We start from the raw sequence: 22,803 nt of genomic DNA on the forward strand, positions 1-22,803 counted from the left end.
GAGTTACTGCACAAAACAGCAACAACTCAGTCTCTTCAGTCTCAGCTTTCAGCCAGACGATCCCATTGCCAGATTCTGCACTACACAGTTATCAATCTGTTACCTGGATAGTTTCTATGCATCCATATTGGACAGACTTTATACCTCAACCCAGCCCTATGTGAGTGAAATATACAAGGACAGCCACCTTAAGCAGAAACTACTCTGTCTCTGTCTCTCTTCAACCGTTAGCCAGGTGATCCCATTGCCATATTTTGCACTGCACAGTTATCAATCTGTTACCTGAACAGTTTGTATGCGGCCATATTTGGCAGACTTGAAACCTCAACCCAACCCTGTATGGGTGAAATATACAAGTAAGGACACCTTAAGCAGGAGTTTGCCTCGTCCATCCCAGTCCACCTGGAAGTCCTCATTGTATGCGAGTCTCACCGAAGACATGACGGTTTTTTGAATGCGGAGGGGTCCTGTGAAAATAAGTTAATGTTAAAGAGATAGCAGCAGCGAGCCAGTTCTCGCTTGATCTCAGAAGGCACACAAGTTAGGACAGCTTTTTTCTTCTGTTTCCAGCATTGAATAAAGCTTCACTTGTTCCTTTGCTGCCTACGCATGCTGACGCAGCTACCTACTCAAATTAATTTATTATTGTTTCTTTTTATTAAAGGTAATCAAATTTAAGTGTGATACTCATATATGCTGTGCTATATTATTGGTAATTTAATACATTCGATGGATGTAAATGATTATGGGAAAAACCTACTTTATGGAAAGCAAGTAAGACAAAGGGAATCGATCAATTCCCAACACCCAAACACGTTTCAGTGTTCAAAAGTGAAACCAAGTATATTATGAAGGAAGACGGGCTTTGAATTGGGTAACATGTTTTATACTCAGCAGGTGTCACAAACCTTGTGCTAAAGGAGTTTGAATGTCCATTCCATCCACAGACACCACACCTCCATGCTTCATTTTAATGGTCATGTTGGCCATTTCATGGAAACGTAACGTGGCCGACCTTGTGCACACAGCATCTTGGTCATCTGCACACTAGACAAGAAACCACACATCAGTGCGTGACCAGCCCACTCCTCCCTTTAAACCAAAAGGGCGTCCTACAACACAAAGCTTAAGTGACAAAGTTCGAAAATGAAGAGCTTGCATTGCAAAGCAAAGGCTGCATCATTAAAACACAACTCTAAGACATGAGTTACTACATACAGTACAATGCAAAACAACTTTGTCTCTATCTTTTTTTTCATCAAAGTTTCAGCCAGATGATTCCATTGCCAGATTCTGTGCTGTCCAGTTATCAATCCCTTACCTGAACAGTTTCGATGACAGCGGAAAAGAGGTTGCTTTGGCAGTCCTTAGCAAACAAGTATTGGCAGGTCCCGCTGAAGGTGAAGAACTTGTTGTCAAAGCTTTTGAAGTGAGACTGTCCGGTGACAAAGCACTCCCCTGAGGAGAACAGCACGAAAAAGGAACTCAGGTCTGGCTCGTACAGCGGAATGACTCATTTTTGGCAGAAAAGACAAGACTTCAGTCCTGCTTGGTTTCAAAAGAAAGGACGTAATGGAATTACAAAAAAATTGAAACAGAAATTCAGGAGGAAGGTTGGATCCTATAATCCAATGTAAGATAAGATCACTTAACTTTACGATTTCTTGTATGAGGAATTTGTCTTTTCACATACCCCAACTTGCTCTCCATGAAACAGAGAGGGAGAGAAGCTTGGGGTCAATGCGCAGGGTCAGCCATTTATACGGCGCCCCTGGAGCAGCTGGTGGTGAAGGGCCTTGCTCAGGGGCCCAACGGAATAGGATTCCTCTGCTGGTCACAGGATACGAACTGGCAACCTTCCAGCCACAGGCGCAGATCCTTAGCCACAGAGCCACTGCACCACCCCAATCATTGTAACCCAGGACGTCCCATAGTTCATCTCTCTCATACCCCTCCTGCCACCTCATCTACACCCTTGCAGCATCTCCCTAGCTCATTCATGGGGTCTGAGCAATGTTGTCCTAATGGTGAGGCTGCAATTCCTGCAGTCAGTCTAGCTATGGCATATACACTCTGCCTGTCTTATTTCTCTCTCGCATCTAATAGGATTTATCCAAACCACTGAATAGACCCATTTTGGCCAGCATCTAAAACTGGTTTCAGAACTGTGTGTTGAAAATACACCGCCACTGCTGCAGAATGCAAGCACCTGTTGAGCAAACAAGGAGACATATTTGTTGTTCTCTTTTAACTTACTTTTAAGAAATTATAGCACTTCTAAACATATTATGATGACATCTGGAGCCACAGATCAAAACTGCAGAACCGTTTTAGTTTTTAAGTTTAGGAATTTATTTATTATTTATTATCAAATTACTTTTAGGAAAGAGGTTGTCTTGAAAATGAAGTGACATTATTGAGCTTTATCCTAAAAAATCCATCCATGCCATCGCTACATTATTGTGTATGACAATGCGTGGGTGTTTTTGTTTTATTACAAAAAGTAAGTTTTAAACAGCACAATATACTGTACCTAGGTATATTAGACCAAATTCAATGTCAGAGAATAATGTTATAGCAGGCCTAGGGATTGCTCTGCTCTAAATTAAGGGCATCTGGGCTGCAGAGCTCAGCTTCTGATCTGGCATGAAATTACAGAAGCTTTGCTGTGCTCTCACTGCTTGTTCAAACAGTCACTGAGCCTGTCCTGCAGTTCAGCTCCTGCCATATAACTACATGCATAAGGAGCAGTGAATTGAGTTATATAATAGGTAAGCGAATTGGATATAGAGCTGAACTTAGGGGGCAGACAGTAGAGAGAAAAATTCTGTTTCCTCAGGTAAAGTGCAAACGAAGACCATTATTTAGGAAAGTACAATAGACCCTACCCTATACAAATATGGCCCCCTTATGCAGTTAGAAGTCCATCTCGACAATGGAACTTGGCAGGCAAAAAAGCACATTTGATCTTGGCTTCTTACACAGTAAGCATATTGGCAAGCTTGGATAAAAGACAAACTCCAAATGATCTGACAGCGGCAAGGCCTTCAGGTCTGACAAACCCCTGCAACAGGGTTGACAAATACTCTCTGCCAGTACGGGAGTCTTTGAGCACTGCACGATACAACAGGAAAGACTGGAAGCAAAGCCTTTCGCAGTTATTTCCTTACTCATGTCAAAGGTGTATCTGTGCTGGGAAGTTACTGGGCTAGAGCATGGGTAAACATGTTTTTTTAGACCATGGGGTAAACATTCCGGAAAGCTAAGTGGGCAGGTGCCTCTTCTTTCAAATGCATTATTCTATCAGCGTCCCAGAAACATCTGAAAATAAATAAAGCCCACTCATGGCCTATAGACATCCGATTTCCACAGAGGCGGTGTGTCCTACAGATCAGAGTAAAGGAAACTGGCATGAAAATGGATTGAATGTCAAACGCATAAAAATAAAACAAAACACGGAGTTTCCTACAAAGGAAAATTATGCTTTCTATACAGTATGTGGCGGTGAGCTGTTTTGTTGGGAGCACATTGACATCCTCTGTGACAAAGCCACTGTAACTCAACAGTGCTTCAGTTTTACTTGGAAGTTTTGAAATGGCTTCCAGGTGATAATGTAAATGTAATCTATATAAATCTGCGTCTTGTCTTTGGCTGCAAATTTTCTCCCTTAGAAAGAACCGCACCAACCTACTGTACTACAAGCATTTGAAATTTTAGAGAATATTAACTTTTCATTTACCTCTGCATCTGTTGAAAAGAGTCCAAATAGTAAAAATCCCAAAGGTAGATTTTTCAAAATGTTTAAATAGGGGGCTGCGAATACTCTAGTCTTTTGTTGTTAAAGATGATTAAAAATATAGCAAACAAATGTCAGGAAGGAGCACATGGAAGGAGTATGAAGAAGCAGAGGACAAAGGAAAATGAGATGCACAGATGGCAGAAGGCGGCATTGCTTGGCTTGTTAATGGCTCACCCAGAATTAGAATAATTTATTTCAAATTATATTTGCATTCTAGGGGGGCTTTGCGTCATGTCTGCAGTCCATCTGAAAATTTAATTATTTCCATTTATGTTCTTATGCATATGAAAGTGAAGGAGGGTTTATGTTTGGAAACTGAAATCAAGTCTTGCACATATACAGTAGGTGCTTTCAAGGTGACAAACTGACAAAAGTCTCTGAGAAAGCAACAAAACTACATTTTTATATTGTAGGTAAAGGTCTTTCCAGTGGAAATGAAATTGAACTTCGATTGTTTTTCGCAAAATGATGAGATGTAGCCAGGAAAGAGTGGGTGATTCTCATCAGCTCATGTTTCTACAGTAGGCGTTTCTGCTGTGGAAAAACCAAAATGGCAGAGCTCTGTGTGGCTGGTGATTGCATGTGATTAGGAAAAGATAAGACAATATTAATAAAACAGGAAAAGTTTCCAGTGACTATCATGGCTGTCCTGTCCACTCCTATTATGCTCTCACATTTTCAATCCTTAATAACACAAAGAGTTCTGCCTGTAAGTTCGATTCATATCATTTAGTTCTTTAACCCTGATGATTATAATATTGTTTATTTATTCAATTTATTTTAAAATGAGATTGATACATGAGCATTGTAAATTCCAAACGAATCATAACTGTACCCCTAGTGAACATATTAAACTAAAGTAAACCAGTGTAAAGTGCTTTAAGTATCACAAAGGATGTTTCTTTGTAAAGTAGTTTGAGATTCCTTACACCTACTGTACCATAGAGCTTTTCTGGACACTCCACTCAAAGAGCTTTACAGGTAATGGGGACTCCCCTCCACCACCACCCATGTGTAGCCCCCACCTGGATGATGTGACAGCAGCCATAGTGCGACTCATCAGCTATTAGTGGGGAGGAGCACAGAGTGATGAAGCCAGTTCAGAGATGGGGATTATTAGGAGGCCATGATGGGTAAATGCCAGGGGAGAAATTTGGCAAGGATGGTCAAATGGTTTTATGTCCCATTCGAAGGACAGCACCTTTTTAAAGTATAGTGTCCCCGTCACTATACTGGGACATTAGGACTCACACAGACCACAGGGTGAGCGCCCCCTACTGGTCCCACTAACACCTCTTCCAGCAGCAACCTTAATCTTTCCCAGGAGGTCTCCCATCCAGGTACTGACCAGGCTTGCACACCTGCTGAGCTTTAGTGGGGCTGCCAGTTGTGAGTTGCAGGGTGATATGGCTGCTGGCTAAAGTCCCCTCTCACCTGAGATGTTGCTAGATGTTGCAAACTGTCCCCGGCTGTATACCGATGTGAAAGTGGAATGGCAGCTAGAAACGTTTAGCGTTGTTAAAGCAATGCTCAACCATCGTGGCAGATTCAATCACGAATACTCACCGGGACAGTCCTCATTCGAGCATTCCCACAAGCCATGTCTGCAAACACTGTAAAAAACGAACAGACGGGCGAGTTATGGTTTGCACATTAATTACTGCTGAGGAGTCTTGCTAGAATAAAGGTCATGACTCCAAAAAAAAAAAGGGATTTACTTAGAGAGGTGAAACACGTCTCACACGTCCAGGTTCTGAGGTTGCCAGCATGCACTACAGGGAACTGACAGACTTTATGATTATTCAGCAGCTCTCGCCACCTGTTCATTTTATTGAAAGAGATCCTAAAATCAGCAGAAGGAAAATTCATATAAAAAGAAGGAAATTGTCACATTAATAGCCTAGTCATTGCATATTCATCCATCCGTTCATCTTCTAACTGTTTTACCTAGTAGGGAGGCAGTCCACTGCCGATAGAGAGACATAAACATGCACGCACTCTCCTGTCGGCCAATTTTACAGAAACTAATTAAACTATCAGCATGTTTTTGGACTGTGGGAGGAAACCAGAGCAAACAGAGGAAACCCCTGTGAAAACAGAGAAGAATCTATCAATTCCATGCAGATAGCAGCGCAGGAATTGAACCCAGAGCTGCAAGCCAGCAAAGCTAACCAGCCCACCTTCACTGTATTTTTCTGAAAAGAAAAGTCTTCACTCCTAAAGGGTTGACTGGATTAATAGTTCTCTGCCGATCTCAGACCATATCTATAGAGATAAGGTACGGTCCCATGATTAGCAAAGGTTTTTCCCCTGCAAGGGTACCAGAAAGCCATGAATGGCAGCAACAGACGTCTTATGATACTAGAGCTATGTGTTTCTCAGCTCTGGTTTCTCACTGTGTACTGTGAAAAGGTTCTGCTCTGTGCCACAAAAGGGTAAGCAGTACAACCTTTTTAAATGGTTATGATCTCTTATCTGTCTACAGATTTGACACTTAAAGTCACAGATGGATACAAAATAACCTTCAAGAATAATAATTTGACCCTTCTAAGTTTCTCTATAATAAAAAAGGTTTACAGCTCTCATTAAGTCAGCTACAACATTTTCCGTAATAACCTGCTTTATCATACTGTATAATCATAAATTCATTAGATGAAGTGTATGTTAGGCAGTTAGTAATGCGTGTTTCCATTTGACAACTCATCAAGTGTATCTGCAGTTTCTGGATTACTTTTTCAGTGGTATAGAAAGATCAAAGCAGAGTGAAGTTTAAAAAGCACAGTAATATCATGGTAAGCATGTACAGGAGCGTAGCATAGGACAATGTGGCATAATTCAAACTGCAAGAAATATGAGCATAATAAAATCAAGGGAAGATTCCCAAACTACCACATTTACCACAGTAAACCTAACTTGAAACCTAAAACACTGCTGGTGTGAAGGAGCCTCAGGTATTCTGATACGACTGGGGTGTTTACAATAGGAGGACTTGAGACTCTGTTGGGAGAACTGGCACTGACCAGGTGTTGCAGTCTTGGGCAATGCTGGAGCCTGGTGGGTAGCGCTTGCTGGTGTGGACACAGGTGCATCGAGAGGCCTCCACACAGCTGTCTCCATCCAGAACCTTCCCCGCTGTCAGACAGATACAGACACATTAACAGTGGCCCCTCCTTCACATGTCTTCTCAACACGGAGTGCTGTGAAGCCACACGTCGTCACTCAGTACGCTAAAGTAAGATAAACAGTGGTGGGAGTGGGGAACAAGCAACCCAACCACCCCGTTGAAGATGATACCCTGATTTCTTTCAAGAAACGGCTACACACGAACCTCGGATCCATTCCCAGATAACTACCAAACAAATTAGATTCTTCTTCCTCTCATTTATAACCCATCTTACGTTCTCATAACAGGTAGCCCTTGCTGTTGTGGACACAGCTGTCTCCATCTAGAACTTTCCCCACTGTCGGAAAGATATAGACACATTAGAACGTCCAAGCGACCTCACTTTCACGCGCGTTCTCGACACAGTGTTGTGAAGCCACAAAACATCACCCAGTACTCTAAAGTAAGATAAAAAGTGGTGAGAGTGTGGAACCGATACCCTGATTTCTTTCAAGAAATGACTACACAAGAACCTTGGATCCATTCACTACTAACTTCCAAACAAACTACTTCATCCTCCTCTCGTTTGTAACCTGTCTTATGCTCTCAGAACAGATAGGCCTTGGTCTAAAGCCTACCGTACATTTCCCCCACAAAACACGCAAAGCAATTTCTCACATTTTGTCAACTAAGCTATTTTGCGTTAGAAAATGCTTTTTTTTTGCTCCACAGATGTCGTTGTTTTTTTGGGGTGGATGAAATACGAGCTCCCTCGTAAACTGGTTGTTTGAAACGCAGCCAGTGGGCGACAGGCCAGACACTCACTGGGGCAGGTACAGCCGTCCACACACTCCTCCTGGCACACCTCGTTGATGTTCAGGCCTTGGCAGGTGTGAATGGCACAGGGGCTTGTGCAGTCACTGTACACCATGCCGAGGGGACACGTGGGAGCTGAAAGACAAGGGATTGGCCATGCCTATTAGGCCTGTACAGCAGAACATACAGTAGATTCCCAGAGCCTAAAGGTCTGTAGTCGACTTGCTAGAGGGCTCTGAAGAAGAAAAAATATACTTTGTTTGACAGCTGCAATAGTCACCTGGCAGGGAAGAAATATATACTGGAAACAGATTATACTTGATGGATCTTTAATACAGCAACTAGATTGCTTGTAGCAGTCAGTATCACAGCAGAGCCAAAAATGCAGAACTTCAGCACAGGCCACGTACCTGTAACTATCTCTAACAATCTTACCATGTCTCCAACAGAACTTACCATTCACCTTAGTTAAACATAACATTTATTGTGTTTTACAATATTGTGTTAAACTACAATTATTCCCAATGATTCCTCTGATAGCTTTGTTGAACATGTATACAGTACTTTGAAGCAATAGGTATGTTATACACTTATGCAAAACCTATGCGTGGAAATGTATACATGTACCTGCTGCTGAGTTGTGGTTTGACAAAGTTATCTACAGTATCAGAAAAGGAAGAGAACCAGAAAGATAGATGTGGCTAATGCATTACCATGTTGATTATTTACATATTTTACAGCATGACAGTCTTTTCTTCTTTTATAAGGTTTCTGAAGGAGCACCATTCTCAGCAGAAGGCTTAATGGCTTTCCATTTGATCTCTGAACTGGTGCACCTTGCCTTTGGTCCAAGTTGTTAATCTATGTTCTCTTGTGTTATTTGGGGGTGGAGGTACGTCTCACTTCTCGGGAGGAAGGAAGGGAGGGGGTCTACTCATGTTTTTTTCTGCTTTCCAGGGGAGTTCTCTATCACTTAATTTACTGCAGTTGAAGGTCTAGAGTTCAGTTCCTTTTGATCTAACACTGGACCTCTGTCAAGACTACACCTAAGCTTGGAGGACATTATGGGTTTAAATGGGCTTAGATGTACTGTACCTCCTGACACCCAAACTGTCCCTATTTTTTTCATTGTGGATGAAAAGTGACGGCCTAGTCTGAGGGTATCCAATCCTGGTGCTGGACAGTCACATCAGGTTTTACATGTACTGTAATATCAATTTCAATTTCATAATATCATCAATTTCCCTACGGGATTAATAAAGTATTATCTATCTATCTAATATACAGTATAAACTCACAGGTGGAATTACCTCTTAACCACATAAGCACTTCTGATGTCTAATGAAATAGTTTAGAGGTCAAAGAACACAAACATCCTTCAGGCTCCAAGGAGCAAAACTGTCTTAATAAGTTATGTGTATAGGTTGTAAACTGGTCAAAAGTGGGTACACCCTATGATTTGGTATTTGATGACTGAAAAGTGAATTTTAAAACCTGCTCTCCAGGAAAGAGACTGGTTGACTCTGGCATCACCCAGTGTGTCTGCAAGGGTAGCTACGTATACTCACCACACTGGCTTTCTCTCTGCCAGCCCTGGAGAATCACGCCCTTGAAGGCACAGCTCCTGCTGTACTCCAGGAAAGCCTGGCACTGGCACTCTGCGTTACTCCCGCAGTGGCACACGTCCTGCTCGCAGAGAGAGGCGAAGGGCTCGGGATCGATGACGTGGGCGCACCGCAGGAAGACCTGAGAATTCCGCAGGGCACCGCACCGTGACATCAGCTCCTGCAACACCGAAGAGCAGGTGGATTAGGAAAAGGCAAAGCACAATGAAAAGGGGGAAACCAGCACCACAGTAATCTTTCCTTCAGCGTTTTACATTAAGAGCCGTGAAAATGGGTTACTGCACTGAATAGCATCTTTTTTTTTTGATGTTTGGTACATCTTGAGATTGTCGGATAAAGGGGTTAAAATTTCCCAAATGCATACAAGCCTGCAGCTCGAAGAATACAAGTGAAGTTTTATTTCCATTGTGAGACAATGATCACTGTCCTGTTTACTTTCACTTTTTTTTTTAGTTTAAGGTGTCCCTGAGGATGGCTTGGTCACAAAAAACTTTTCATTCAATCAGAGCTTGGTTGTCATATTGTTTGTGCCCATGCCTACCATACTTTGGACATCATAGCCATCGGTATGTGGCACACTTACCCCTGCGGCCTCGCTGGACACGTTGCAGGTCTGGCTGGGAGGAGAAACTCTTCGGCAGGGTTCTCCGGCACCATGCAGGGCCCAGGAGTTGGCGAAGTCGTAGCTGCTGTCCGTTAAGAATCCTTCGGCACAGAACAGACACCAGCAAATCGCATTAATGGCTGTGGCCTTCAAATAGCAAACCGGACACAGAAAGAAAAAGCACAACCCTTTTCTTGCTAATTAATAACTTTGAGCTCGTTTATGTGTGCTATGCAGATTCCACACTCAAAATGGAACTGCTTTCTTCCAGTGCCTTCTTTCAGGTGTCAGTTGGACCAGTAGGTAGCGCCCATCCTGTGGTCTGTGTGGGCCCTAATGCCCAATTATAGGGGCATTCTCAGGGTGTTTTTCCAATAGAGTAAAGGTGTTAAGCCTGTTATCCTGGCCAGATCTCTGTTTGTACTTGATATCAATCATGGCCTCCTCATCTCTGAACTGGCTTAATCACTATGCTCTCCTCCCCACTGACAGCTGATGTGTGGTGAGTGTACTGATGCACTATGGCTGCCATCACATCATCCAGTTGGGGCTGCACATTGGTGGTGGTAGTGGGATTTCCCATTACCTGTAATGAGCTTTGAGTGGAGTGTCCAGAAGAACACTGTACTGTATAAGGGTAAAGATTCTTATTATTTTCCACTTTCATTCTGCACATTGTACAGAACAGGCACTGTACACAGTTCTCAGCATATATGTGTGCACATATAGAGTGTTTTTTTTAGGTATTTTTTCCCTCTGACCAAAGGTGATGAAAAGATTAACTTGCTTTGCGAATTGCACCCCAGTAGTTTTCTTTCTTACAACCGCTCAGCTACTAACAGCCTGTTGACTGTTTAATTGTTGGCGCTGTGGGAGAAGAGAGCACAGCTGGACCTCAGCAGACTGAGGAGAAAGGCAAGGCCCAGAACAACCAAGGAAAGTAAGTCTCACCTTCCTGCGCCATATAGTCATCAGCAGGTATCCCGTTGAAGGTGCCACACAGTCCACAGGTGTTATTAAAATGCTCTTCGGAGAGGACCACATTGATGTTGCCACTACTGTCGATCCTCACCACAAAGCCATACTCTTCACTCCATAGCTTGTAGTAACCCAGCTCCAACTCCACAAAAACCCCGTTAGAGGCATAAGGTAGTGAGAGCCTGGTCAATTGGCACAAACACACAGACATCAGGAGTTAGGCAACGCTGGGTAGAACTAAGAGTGTTGAGTATGCGCTATGAAAAAAAAAGGAAGTGACTCGTTTATACCCTCATGGTTTGCTCTTTACAACTGTTAATCGTCTTTTGCACTAGCACAGGGGGAATGAGGTCCTGTCCTCTCTATTGTATGCGTTCCCCAAAATGAAGCCATTACTGTACTTTTAAACCCTTGTACTGTATGTAGTAACCTAGTGAGGTCCCAGCCCACCCAACAATGGTGTCAAACAGGCAGTTATGCTCAAACACATACTGAATGGATAAGCATGTTTAGGGTTCATGACATCTTCCAGAACTTAGCGGATTCTCTACCTTTGCAGGACATGACTGATCATAGACCTTATGGTAACCCAAAACAGTAAAAATAAAGGCTTGACAATAAATGACAAAAAAGCCTGTTTAAAGCTCCCCCCCCAATAAAAACCAGTTGTTTAAATCTTTAAATACATCTAGTGCATAAATACAACAAGTTCATGTACAGTATATGTATCAAACTGTTCACAAGGTTATTATTTATGTGTGTTTTACAATCAGCAACTAAACAGATAACATGTAGTTCTAGATGTTCAGATAAAAAGACGATCAGCATATTCAGGGCTCCACTCATCCCCAGCCTACACACTATAACACAAGCCTCCTCACTTTAAATGTACTATAAAGTGCCTCACTTTTAAATGTAGGAAAGCTGAGAAAGAAATAGACAGAGACAGCAAAGCAAAGAAATGATCATTTCTGTTCTATCCATGTGCCTTTGTGACAAGAGGACCAAGTCATAGAAAGACTGTGCTACCTGGTTTCTCCTTGAGTCACTGCTCCCTCCAAAGAGACATGAAGTTCGAAGAATTCACCGAGGAAAACCGTCACGCCTTTTCTCTGTCCGTTATGGTAATCGCCTGCACAGGAAGAAACTCAAGGCTGTATGATTCACCCACAGAGCCACAGTCACTAAACCCACCCAATTCAGGGTCGTGGGGGTGCTGGAGCCTGTCCCAGCATGCAACGGGCACAAGGCAGGATATGCCTTGGATGGGACGCCAGTTCTTCACAGGGCAGAGACAGACACAAACACACTCACTCACACCAGGGCCAGTTTTCTGAGAAACAAATTAACCTGCCAGTATGTCTTTGGGCTCTGAGAGGAAACTGGAGGACCTGAAGGAAAACCACACGAACAAGGGGAGAACATGCAAACTCCACACAGACAGCACCTCAGGTCTGAAACTGAACCCAGGGCCCCAGCACAGCAAGGCAGCAATGCTAACCACTTCGTCAGCATCCTGCCTTGGTTATGAAACCCTGCTAAAGATTTCACTCCTTTAAAAAAACGACTTTCCATTCCTGAAGATATACAGTAACACTTTCTTGTCACTGGAAAAAGAGTCAATTTCCACCTGGTATGATGTCCCCTCAAACATTTTGAAATACCTCTGGATGTTTTTACAGAGAAGCCTGGTTTATGGCTTAAATTAAAAATAAACTAGGTTAAAAATCTGTAGCTCCTTTCACAAATTCAGCAGCAAAAACCAAATAAATTATCACGTTTTCACTTCATTCCATTTTCATACCTTTTAAGGTGATTTTTTTACAGATATCAGGATCATCTTTATCATCCATGTCAACATCACCTAATGTGTGTTCTCCTGCATTGTTTTCCACTGGTATTTGGCTACATTTTGCTTCAGAAAAATGGCTTTGTGACCTTTGCCTCCCTAAGCTGTTGAGTTCCTGCCTGTTCAAATAAAACGGTAGGCTGAGATAAGAAATCCAAAACGCAAGTGGTTTCCAACATTTCTGACTCTATCGTTTTGTGAGTCTTGTAAGCGACACCCTTTGTTACATGTGTATCTCCAGCCTAATTTGTGGGGCTTTGGTGGAAACAGGCGTTGGGGTTTATTTACACTAGGAAGTGTTCTTGATGGTCCTACTAATGGACTGAAACTGACTTCCTGTCCTGTCTGAAGTGCTGGCTTGCTTTGTTTCCATTACCCATAAGAAAGAAAAATGGGTTATTTGCAGTTAGGAAGGACTGTGTGGTAAATGAGAGGAAAGGAAGGGTAGAAAAATGTTTAAAAATGCTCAGTCATTTCTTTTTTTTGTAACAAGTCACAGACAGACAAACTGTTGCAAACTGTTGTCAAGCTGAGCAATGTCCCATGCATTTTGAGAATGACATCACATGAAAGTATAAAAAAATGTGTTGCAGGAATTGCAATTGACTTGCATTTTATATCCAGATGTCGTAATAATTGTTGACAGTCTGGTTAGGCTTGCATACCTGTAATTAATAAAAGCTCTGCAAGGGTGGCACAGAGGCACAGTGGTTAACATTTCCACTTTGAAGCACTGGATTCAATTCCAGACCTGGGGTGCTGTCTGTGTGGAGTTTGCATGTTCTCCCCACGTTAATGTGGGTTTCCTCCAGCTGCTCCAGTTTACTCCAACAGTCCAAAGACATGCTGGCATGTTAGGTGGCTTCTATTAAAAAATAGCCTGTGGTCTGAGTGTGTCTGTGTCTTGTGTGTGCCCTGGGATGGACTGGCGTCCGGTCGAGGTTGTATCCCATAAGGCCGTGTGCCTGTTGCTTGCTGGGATAGGCTCAAGCTCCCCTCACAACCCTGTAACTGGATAAAGCGGTTAGAAATTGGATGGGTGGTTGTGTGGTGCACATGCCTACTAGTATGGTGGTTCTATTGTGTTCTCCTGACTCAGTCACTAAAGTGCAATTTTGAGAATCCAGTGATTAATTTGTCTCTTCCAGGCCTAAACACGGTGGTGATGTTAGGAGGTCAGCTAAGTCAGTAAAGCGCTTTCTCAGAGCTCACCCTTATTTGCTGTGTAGAGGGACTGCTGGCTCTGTAACCATTGTGTGTAAACATGGCCTCACCTAAGAGTGAGAAGGATCTCTTCTGACAGTCCCCTGCCAGCATGTAACTACAGTCCCCAGGAAAGTCGTACAACGTCCCATCAAACGTCTGGATGTGGTCTTTCCCAAAGAGGCTGCAGCGAGCTGGCAGCACATCTTCGGCTTTTCCTGATGCCAGCTCCGAAAATGCCCAGCCTGCGGTATAATTGGACAAAGGCACAACATGAATCTGTGATGTCTGTATCGCATAGTGCACGGTGATGGCACTAGAAATTCTGTGCTCCAATGTATGGTAATTGTCTTTAAAACTTTTTTTTTAAACCCTTTTTTTTTTGCTTAGAGTATTTCATTTTATTGTTCTGAGTTTTGTTTTAAAATTAATCTTCTCCTAGAATTCTCACACTGATATGGTAACTTGCATGGTAGCGTATCAGATAATTAACATAAGAATTAATTGCAAAACCAAACACTTTTAATTGTAGGTCACATAATAACAACAACAACATAATGGAAACATGGTAGTTACAGTATCACAGTTATGGAATAAGCAGAGCAATTAAATGACAAATTTATTAATATCATATCTTTATTTCTATATTTGTATTCTAGGCATTTTAAATTCCAGTGCTGTCTTCTAGAGTTTTATTTGTCCACATCAACGTTCAGTCGCTCATATTGATTTAATTGATGTGTTCATTGGATAATCGAAATATTTCTCTTCAGGCACAATAATGTTTAAAGGTACGGTACCTGGGATTAATGGCACATTTTGATTGAGAAACCCCATGGGGAAGATTCATCATAAATGTGTTTTTGTGAAAATAAAAATGGCTCTATGAAGTAAGTTGCAATACAGACTGAGTCTGATACTCCTGTGGAGGAAAATTCTTGTAAAACGGCCAAATACGCAACGTAGTGATCAGGCCACATTCTGCTGAGGCATAATGAGAATTTCAATTCTATTACCCACCTATTATTAGGAACAGTAAACTCCATTGGAATGTTCTCGGGCTGTTGAATTCCATCTGTCAGGAGGGGGAATAGCTAGGAGAAGAAAATAATTGTCATTCTAATGGGCTCCTCTTCCTACAGTCCCTTTTGTCCCTGACAGTGACAAGTGCCCGCTGTGTTACAGAAATGGCTCAATTCATGCTTAAACATATTTACCTTCCCCCTCTCTTGGCCCCACTGACCTCTCTGTTCATGTCCTTTCACAAATTCAAAGACACCTATGCAATACAAAACTTCAGAGGGAAATTGAATTCACAGGGAGGGAATTTTCCCCTTGTATTTGACCATGGTTAATTCTGGATTCTGGATTTATCCTGCTTAATCCTTTCAGCTTACACATTTCAGCCCTTCTTGTGGGGTATGTGCCTCTCCGATAGTCTGACCACTGTCCCCCCTTTGCCTAAACCTCCAGCCTCATCACCTTTAACTGTCCATTACTTTCCCTGCCCACCCCTTATTCCTGTTCCTCTCTTCTCTTTTTCTGTTTTGTATTCACAGAAGGCTCCACAGCTAAAATGTTGTGTATTTTACTCTCTCTTTCCACTGTCCAGGATGAAATTAACATCCTGACAATTAAAATGATACACATGGATGGACAGTTCTGAGGGACTAATAATTGAAATATTGGCAATGTCGGTATCCAGATTCTGTTACTCACTCTCGAGCACCAGAAACAGAATATTTCTGCTGTAGGAGGCTGTAAGAAACTAGCTTTGATCAGACGTGAGGTACTTCCTTAACTTACTTCATGTGAATTCCTTTTTAACATAACTAGCACATCAGATCCTACAGTAGCATGCTTGGTAATTAATTAATCTAATGATCTCATCCAGCTGTTTACTGAAGAAAACCAGGGGATCAGCTTCAAGTACCTGATCGGGTAACTTGTTCCAGACTCCCACCACTCTTTGTATAATGACATGTCTCTTGTTCTTGACATTTCATCAGCCTGTCAGCGCACAGCATTCCTCTATTCCCTGGAATGCATCCGGTTGCTCTTCTCTGAACTGATTCCAAAGCAGCAATATGTTTTCTATAACATGATGACCAAACACCATTTACTGTAAACAAGGCCTAATTACGACATTGTCCAATTGTGGCATAACATTCCTGGATTGTTCTAGTTCTACAAGTTCTACATTTTCAACTATATAATGCCTATATCCTGCCATTCTGTTTGCCTTTTATATTACTTCCAGGTATTGTCTGGAGAACATATACAGTGGCAGATTAAGATCTGATAAGGGTCTGGCTACAAAGACCTCTGGGATCTCCCTCCCTGCGTTAAACAACAACGTATCCTTACGCATCAGATTAGAACATAGACTGCATTCATTTTTTACACACAATACCTTCGAAAAAGCATATATCTCCAAGAACTATGCGTATGTGTTAATAATACTGTTGCATACAACACCATGTGAAGTCTAACTTATTAAACAGTTTCTTTCAAGCTTTGGGGGAGGGAAATTGCATCTAAAGGTGATCAAAGTGATGTATTTTACAAGTTCTAACTCTGCTGTCATCAGAGACCGTGTTTAGACATGTTTGACACATCGTTGACCTGACTTTGTTTTTTATCCTTGCCAGCTTCAAACTTTTCCTTGCCAACTTTCTGCCTTTAACTCATTGCTGTCTAAAAACAAGGCACGTGTTCTCAAAAGCTGATCAAAGCTTATTATTAATTTGCCTGGAGGTTTGTCCTGCATAAAAAAATCTGTATCTGTATTAAAGCACTTTAATAGATATTGAACTGATAATGCATGCAGTTCCTGGGTGAAGTCGTGTTCTACTGTAAGTTATTGGGGGTAAACTGCAATAAATTCACCTATTTTTGTATGCGAATTATATTTATATTATTTTTATATATTATATTCAGGTTGTATTCAATTCAATTAATTGGATTTTAAAGAGATCAATCAATCATTAATCTATAGGTATCTAGTCATCTATAAAGATAATATAACAGTTAATAACTGACCAATTACAGTACTGAAAATCAGTCCTGACTTTCATTAACCACTTATCAATATGATGTCATGGTGGCCTGGAGCCTAAATGCCAGCCCATCACAGGGCGCACACACACACGCACCAGGACCAATTTTCCCAGTGCTGACAGGCTGCAATACCAACCACTGCACCACTGTGCCACCCCAGCTTCAATCTATATTTGGTGATACCTGCAATTACTAATGCTGCTACCTAGATTTTAAATTGACCTTTTCTTTTCCCTGATTTGCTCTGCCTTTTTGAGTTGCAGTGTTTAGAGCTTCTTGGCCAGGGCGTCGCTGTAGATGAGAACTTCTGTAGGCACCAGTCCATTGCAGGGAAGACATGGACACAAGCACAAACACGCACATACTCATCAGGAGAGCATTTGTGCACTCTCCAAATTGTGAAACTGATCTCATTGCGAAGCCACAAAATTCTTCACCTGATCTCAGTAACTGAACTTCTGTCTTTTCAACTTTCATTGTTGTCGCTTGTCTGGGTCATATCCAACTATCAAAAAAAAAAGTGCCCCAGAAACACCATTCAAGATCTTTCCGGGTACTGATTTTTTTCTTAAAAATGTAAACATTTGAAAGAAAATGCATTCTATATTTAAATAAAGGCCCTTCCATTTCAAATTATTATTTACATGGGTTCAAAAAGCAATTGGCATTTTAGGGCCATCAGAGTATCACTTTACAGACCTCAGTTTAATTGACACCATGCTCGTTAACGAGCTTCAAGCAGACTGAAGGTTGTATTGTCATCCCTCCATTTTATCCCTCAGTTTTAACAAGCTTTCTAATCCCTGCTCCATGAGAACCTGGCTCACGTTGCTTGACAGAAAATGTGGAGTTGATCAAGAGACTTGTTGGATCTCTGCTATCGGCCTCAAGGTCTTGAAGCAATGGGTGGTGTCTGGGTGGTAAGATAAATCTTCCTCTTCCAAACAAAATCCAAAATCCTCTTCGAAATGATCAATTTCACCATGCTCAAAGGGACATTCAGCATATTTGACCCTTCTTCTGATCTTTGCCTTCTGTACTTTATCCGTGTGTCTGTTTTGAAATCTTGTTTGAAATAGAGGGAATTTACAGAGACAAATATATTGGATCTGAAGTCACATGAACCACTATTTATTGTCTGTGTGTAATGGCACACAGACAGTGGCTATTCAACTAATTGTGTGGATTGTCAAGGTGATTTAGTGCAGCTGAAGTCATTTAGGCTTGAAATAGCAAGGGGGGTGGTGAATAGGTACTGTATGCAATCAAAATATTTCAGATTTTCTTTGCAGTTTTTTGGCTGATGCGGAAATTTCTTCACCTGTTCTATTGGAACACTCCGGCTTTAATTTAAACATTCACTTTTAAAAAAATGGCTGGACAAAATTTGGAATTAAGCAAAATGTGACATCATCGGAAAGGGGTGAATGCTTCGTTAAGGCACCAAACATGTGCAACAAAACAACCCACTACATTTCTCTACAACAGTTAATCAGAGAGATCCAGCCATTGATTGTCAAGCCATTTTAACCAGTACTGTGTCTCAGGAGACACTGGAGTATAACCCAGCTTATTGCCAAGATATAAAGTGAGATACAGCCTGGACAGGATGTCAGTTCATCACAGGGAATGCCCAGACAAACACACACAGATATAATCATTCATATATAAGAACAATTAGAATTATATAGAATAATTATTAGAAGAATATAGAATAACTGATTCATCCAATTCAGGCAGACACACTCACAGTAGAAGCCAATTAACCTACCAATATTTTTTTGGACTGTGGGAGGAAAGCCCATCCGAACAGGGGGAGAAAATACAAACTCCACACAGACAGCACCCCAGATCTGGAAAAAACCCTGAGCTAACTACTACACCACCGTGCCACCCACAAATGAGAGCTAATATATTTTATTCCAGACGAAAAATCAAATTGACAGATGGATACAAGATCCATTAATCTGCGGTCTCACAAACTCTACAACATAGATTGTGGAACAGCTGATATACATCACAGTGATTAGTTGAAGTGCAAGTTTAAGATGTTAAAAGGTGGAAGAATTTTATATCTCTGTCACTGAAATAATAAACTAATAAATGGAGCAGACGTCTGTACTGCATTGAGTCAAATTTTAGCAATATTGGGCAAGACTGCAAACATACTTAGAACAACATTCTTACGATCATCTTATATCCCTAGCGAGTGTTTTTCTTTTTGTGCTTTCAGCTGTGCAATGTTCCATCATTGTAAGAACAAAATTTGAAAAGCAAATCATATTGAGCTATTGGGGGGAAAATACCCAATATTACCTAATTAATTGTTTTAATTTTAAAACACACAATGAATGATTAATGTGTAATTAAAGCTGTTCCCCTTTACAGTTTGCAGTTGTATTTACAGTATTAGATATGCTCTTTCACATAAAAAAAAAATATCTGACGATTTCTTGGTGTGGGTCAAACTGCAGGTTCATTAAGAGTCACATTTGACAGAACTAATACAGCACATCTGTAATCTCTCAGTCAGAGGCTCATTTAGATAAAAGCTTTGAAACGGTCAGTTCTTTATTCAGCCTACCTCAGTCTTCAGTAGAAGGTGTGTGGATGGCTGGACTTCTGTGATAACAATCCAATACCGTAGCTTCAGCTATGAGAAACCATAGCTGTGAAAATGTACCAGTCTCTGGGAAACAGGGGAATTGAAAGGGGCTTATATAAGCCAGGAACTTTCCTTGATGCCTAGAGAGTGATAAGACATGAGTGTTATATCCGCTTGCCATATTGTCTGTACAAACCATTGAAGTGGCTTGCTGGAGACCTCTGCCTCGTTAAATGCCAAGAGGAAACGATGGAAGGAAGTGGGACACAACCAAATTGATGGATTTGTCTCTGAAAAAGCCAAACACTGCAGCTCGATTCCTGCCAAGATAAACCCTTAGAAATAAAAGCCAGCTTCATTGGACGGTAAAAACAGAGAAATAAAATCAAACATTCAAAGACATTCTGAGAAAGTAGAAAACAGCCACTGCATTTGGCTGTTATCAAAGATATGAACGTTATCAGGTCTTACGGCCTGAGACGGCCATACACACAAAGCACAAAGCTACAAATTAAGACACTGTGTCCTGTATTGCCTTGATGTTAAATGTTTTTTTTTCTCTCAGAAACAGTTCACAGAAATATTTCATATATATTTATAAGCTCATAAATCGGTCAAGACACAAACCTCCTCGTTTTACATCTTAATCAGTTAATGGGGCCACGTTTTGATACTCTAAATACAGTATATTGACATAAATAACAGTTTATTACAAAAGAGGAGACAGTTTCTGTTCTGGAATGCATAGATATGAGTGAATCGAAGAATTATGCAGAATTAGAATGAACAGCAGTTGTGCTCAGCTTCAGCTTACCTATGCAACACGTTTCCAACCTTTGGAATAAAACCTTTAGGATCCTGATCATTTTTTGGATAATCGGCTTGTATTTACTTAAAAAAAACAGCAGGGAAGGATGCTGTGAGAGGGTCACTCACTGTGGAGTCTGGAGCTTAAATGTTTGTTTGCAGGCTACAAGGAAGATGAATCTGATCATGGCAACACTAACATAGGCTTCAGGATACAGACAGCCTCTGGCACTCCACATCACGAAAGCAGTGGTTATTGGCATTGCCAACAAGATCTATAATAACCCTGATGTTCTGGGTTTAAATCAAAGCTGAATTTAAATCAAAACAAAACTACATCAATTTAATATTATCATTATTATTGCAATGCGATTACAAATACACGACCCCAACTGTCCAGCAAACAACTGAAAACACAATGCAAATTCATATTAAGTAAAATATTCATTACTTTTTTTTGTCTTCATTTTTTGCAGCGCTCTTAATTTCCATTTTGCTGTCACCCTTTGTTAATTCGCGCAGACTCCCCGAAAGGAAAACCACCTGCAACACTGCCTGACGCCAAAGAAAAATAAGAGATGGTCAAGGAACTAAAACAAAAGGGTTGATGAGGGGAATTGCAGTAACCTCTCGGTATACGTTTAATTTTTTTTGCAGTGACCATGGCGAGTGCAATTAGCAATCACCAGTCTGAGAGATTAGTGCAGGACAGGGTAAGGGTTTTGAGGATGTGCTTGAGAACTCAGAAATCATACGCACTGTCTAAACGGATAAGCCTTGATTGGGTACCAGAAGCTGGATCAAGGGTAAGTGCTTATGTGTTAGGGTAGGAGTGAGGGTGGTGCATCAGCAGCCTTTGGAAGTGGAATAAGTTACAGGGAGAAGAGAAACTTCTGTACCACTAGAGGCCGCTACAAGTCTTCAAATAATTGCAGAGAGCTTCACCCAGGGTCAGATTATCAGATCAGTGTGGGAGGGCACATTCTCACGTGGGGTTAATTAGTGGTGTCAGAGCAAGCAAAGAAAGGGTGTGTGCTTGCGTTGGTGGGAGTTGTTCTTTTTTCGGAAGCATCCATCCATTTTGGCAAGTCAGGCCTTGTAGAAACTGGAGCTCCTGAAGGAAACGCATACAAACACAAAGAGAACATACAGTACAGTTAAAAAAAAAAGCTCCACACAGTTTAAGGAAGCACATAAGGCATCTTGCTAGAGTTACTAAGTAGGAGAAAACTGGGCACACAGGAAACTTAGAATTTAGAGAAGCTAAATAAGCTAAAAGCTAGAATGTCTTTGGAAAGAAAGGGTAAACTCAGTTATCTGGAAAAATCTGACACAAACATAAGGAGAACATACACACTTCTTTACGCAAAGAGTAGTGGGAGTATGGAGAAGACTAACCTGTCATGTCAGTAGGTCCTCTTTCAAGAAATGGCTTGATGAGATTCTTGAATCAATCAGATACAAATAACCAAATGGACTAGAGGGGCCAAATCGCCTTTTCTCATTTGTATTTTTGTTGTTCAATCAGAAGGCGGCTATTGTTACCTTTCACCTCCTGCACTGATCTGTGTTAAATGTTGTTTTCCAGGTGTTTGCACCGCAGGAAATTAAAACTGAAATCTCTGTGGGCTTGCTTTGCAGCTCATGCAGTGTTTGCTATTTCTCCTGTCCTTTGTGACCTACTGTATGTACAGTAAGAGAGGTCTGAATGGAAGTCACTGATAAAAATGAGGAAGGCCTAATATAGACTTTGTGGTTTTTTGCTAAATAAATCACCCTAATATGAGCATTCACCCTTTACCTGTTTCTCTTTTCTCTATTTTATTAACCATTACCAACCATTTTCTGAAACCTTCTCCAGATTCTTTACGGCTGTTGATGGTTTCTAAAGCCATCTTGATTATCCCCAGGAATGCTTCTGCCACATCTTCAGGTTAAGTTGGATTATGGTGGTTATTGAGTCCATGGTCTTACATGCGATGGAGGTTAGATTTATGGGTTTAGAAATGAAATAGTTTAGTTTCGTCATCCTGTTCTGTGCTGGATTAGTGATGGGACTACTAAGACCATTGTTATACGGTATTTCCATTATGCTTGCAATGTGGCTCTTGTTCTTAACGGTGTGACAGAGCAGTCACTGGGATGCATCTCTTGAAAATCTAAGAAAAACAACCATGATTTGAGTGTCTGGTATACTAATTTGAAATCACTGGGTCCTCAAAACTCTCAACTTGTTAGTTGAAATGGATAAGACAGAGAAAAAGCATCAGATTTTAAAGGTCTATTTAAACCATTGCACGTCTCAACAATTTGTTAATGTTGCCCATATAAAAACTAAAGTGAGCATGGAAAAC

General features: G+C 41.2%; 1 protein-coding gene across 1 annotated transcript in view; it reads right to left on the reverse strand.

The window, feature by feature from the left end:
* The window catches only part of vwf (von Willebrand factor), a 66,991-nt gene extending 47,269 nt beyond the window's left edge, over nucleotides 1-19,722 (reverse strand). The window contains exons 1-13 of the mRNA XM_088922958.1: nucleotides 19,622-19,722; nucleotides 14,998-15,071; nucleotides 14,049-14,222; nucleotides 11,955-12,057; nucleotides 10,899-11,107; nucleotides 9,927-10,048; nucleotides 9,287-9,503; nucleotides 7,728-7,853; nucleotides 6,820-6,931; nucleotides 5,366-5,412; nucleotides 1,322-1,458; nucleotides 909-1,047; nucleotides 367-467 (exon numbers count right to left, since the gene is read on the reverse strand). Coding sequence (XP_088779084.1) covers nucleotides 367-467; nucleotides 909-1,047; nucleotides 1,322-1,458; nucleotides 5,366-5,412; nucleotides 6,820-6,931; nucleotides 7,728-7,853; nucleotides 9,287-9,503; nucleotides 9,927-10,048; nucleotides 10,899-11,107; nucleotides 11,955-12,057; nucleotides 14,049-14,222; nucleotides 14,998-15,052 — 1,542 coding nt within the window. The 5' untranslated portion in view covers nucleotides 15,053-15,071; nucleotides 19,622-19,722. The remainder of the gene's footprint in view (nucleotides 1-366; nucleotides 468-908; nucleotides 1,048-1,321; nucleotides 1,459-5,365; nucleotides 5,413-6,819; nucleotides 6,932-7,727; nucleotides 7,854-9,286; nucleotides 9,504-9,926; nucleotides 10,049-10,898; nucleotides 11,108-11,954; nucleotides 12,058-14,048; nucleotides 14,223-14,997; nucleotides 15,072-19,621) is intronic.
* Nucleotides 19,723-22,803: the final 3,081 nt, after the last annotated feature.

Source organism: Atractosteus spatula, chromosome 8 (genome assembly GCF_055471065.1).
Source record: "Atractosteus spatula isolate fAtrSpa1 chromosome 8, fAtrSpa1.hap1, whole genome shotgun sequence".
In the NCBI taxonomy this organism is placed as follows: domain Eukaryota; kingdom Metazoa; phylum Chordata; class Actinopteri; order Semionotiformes; family Lepisosteidae; genus Atractosteus; species Atractosteus spatula.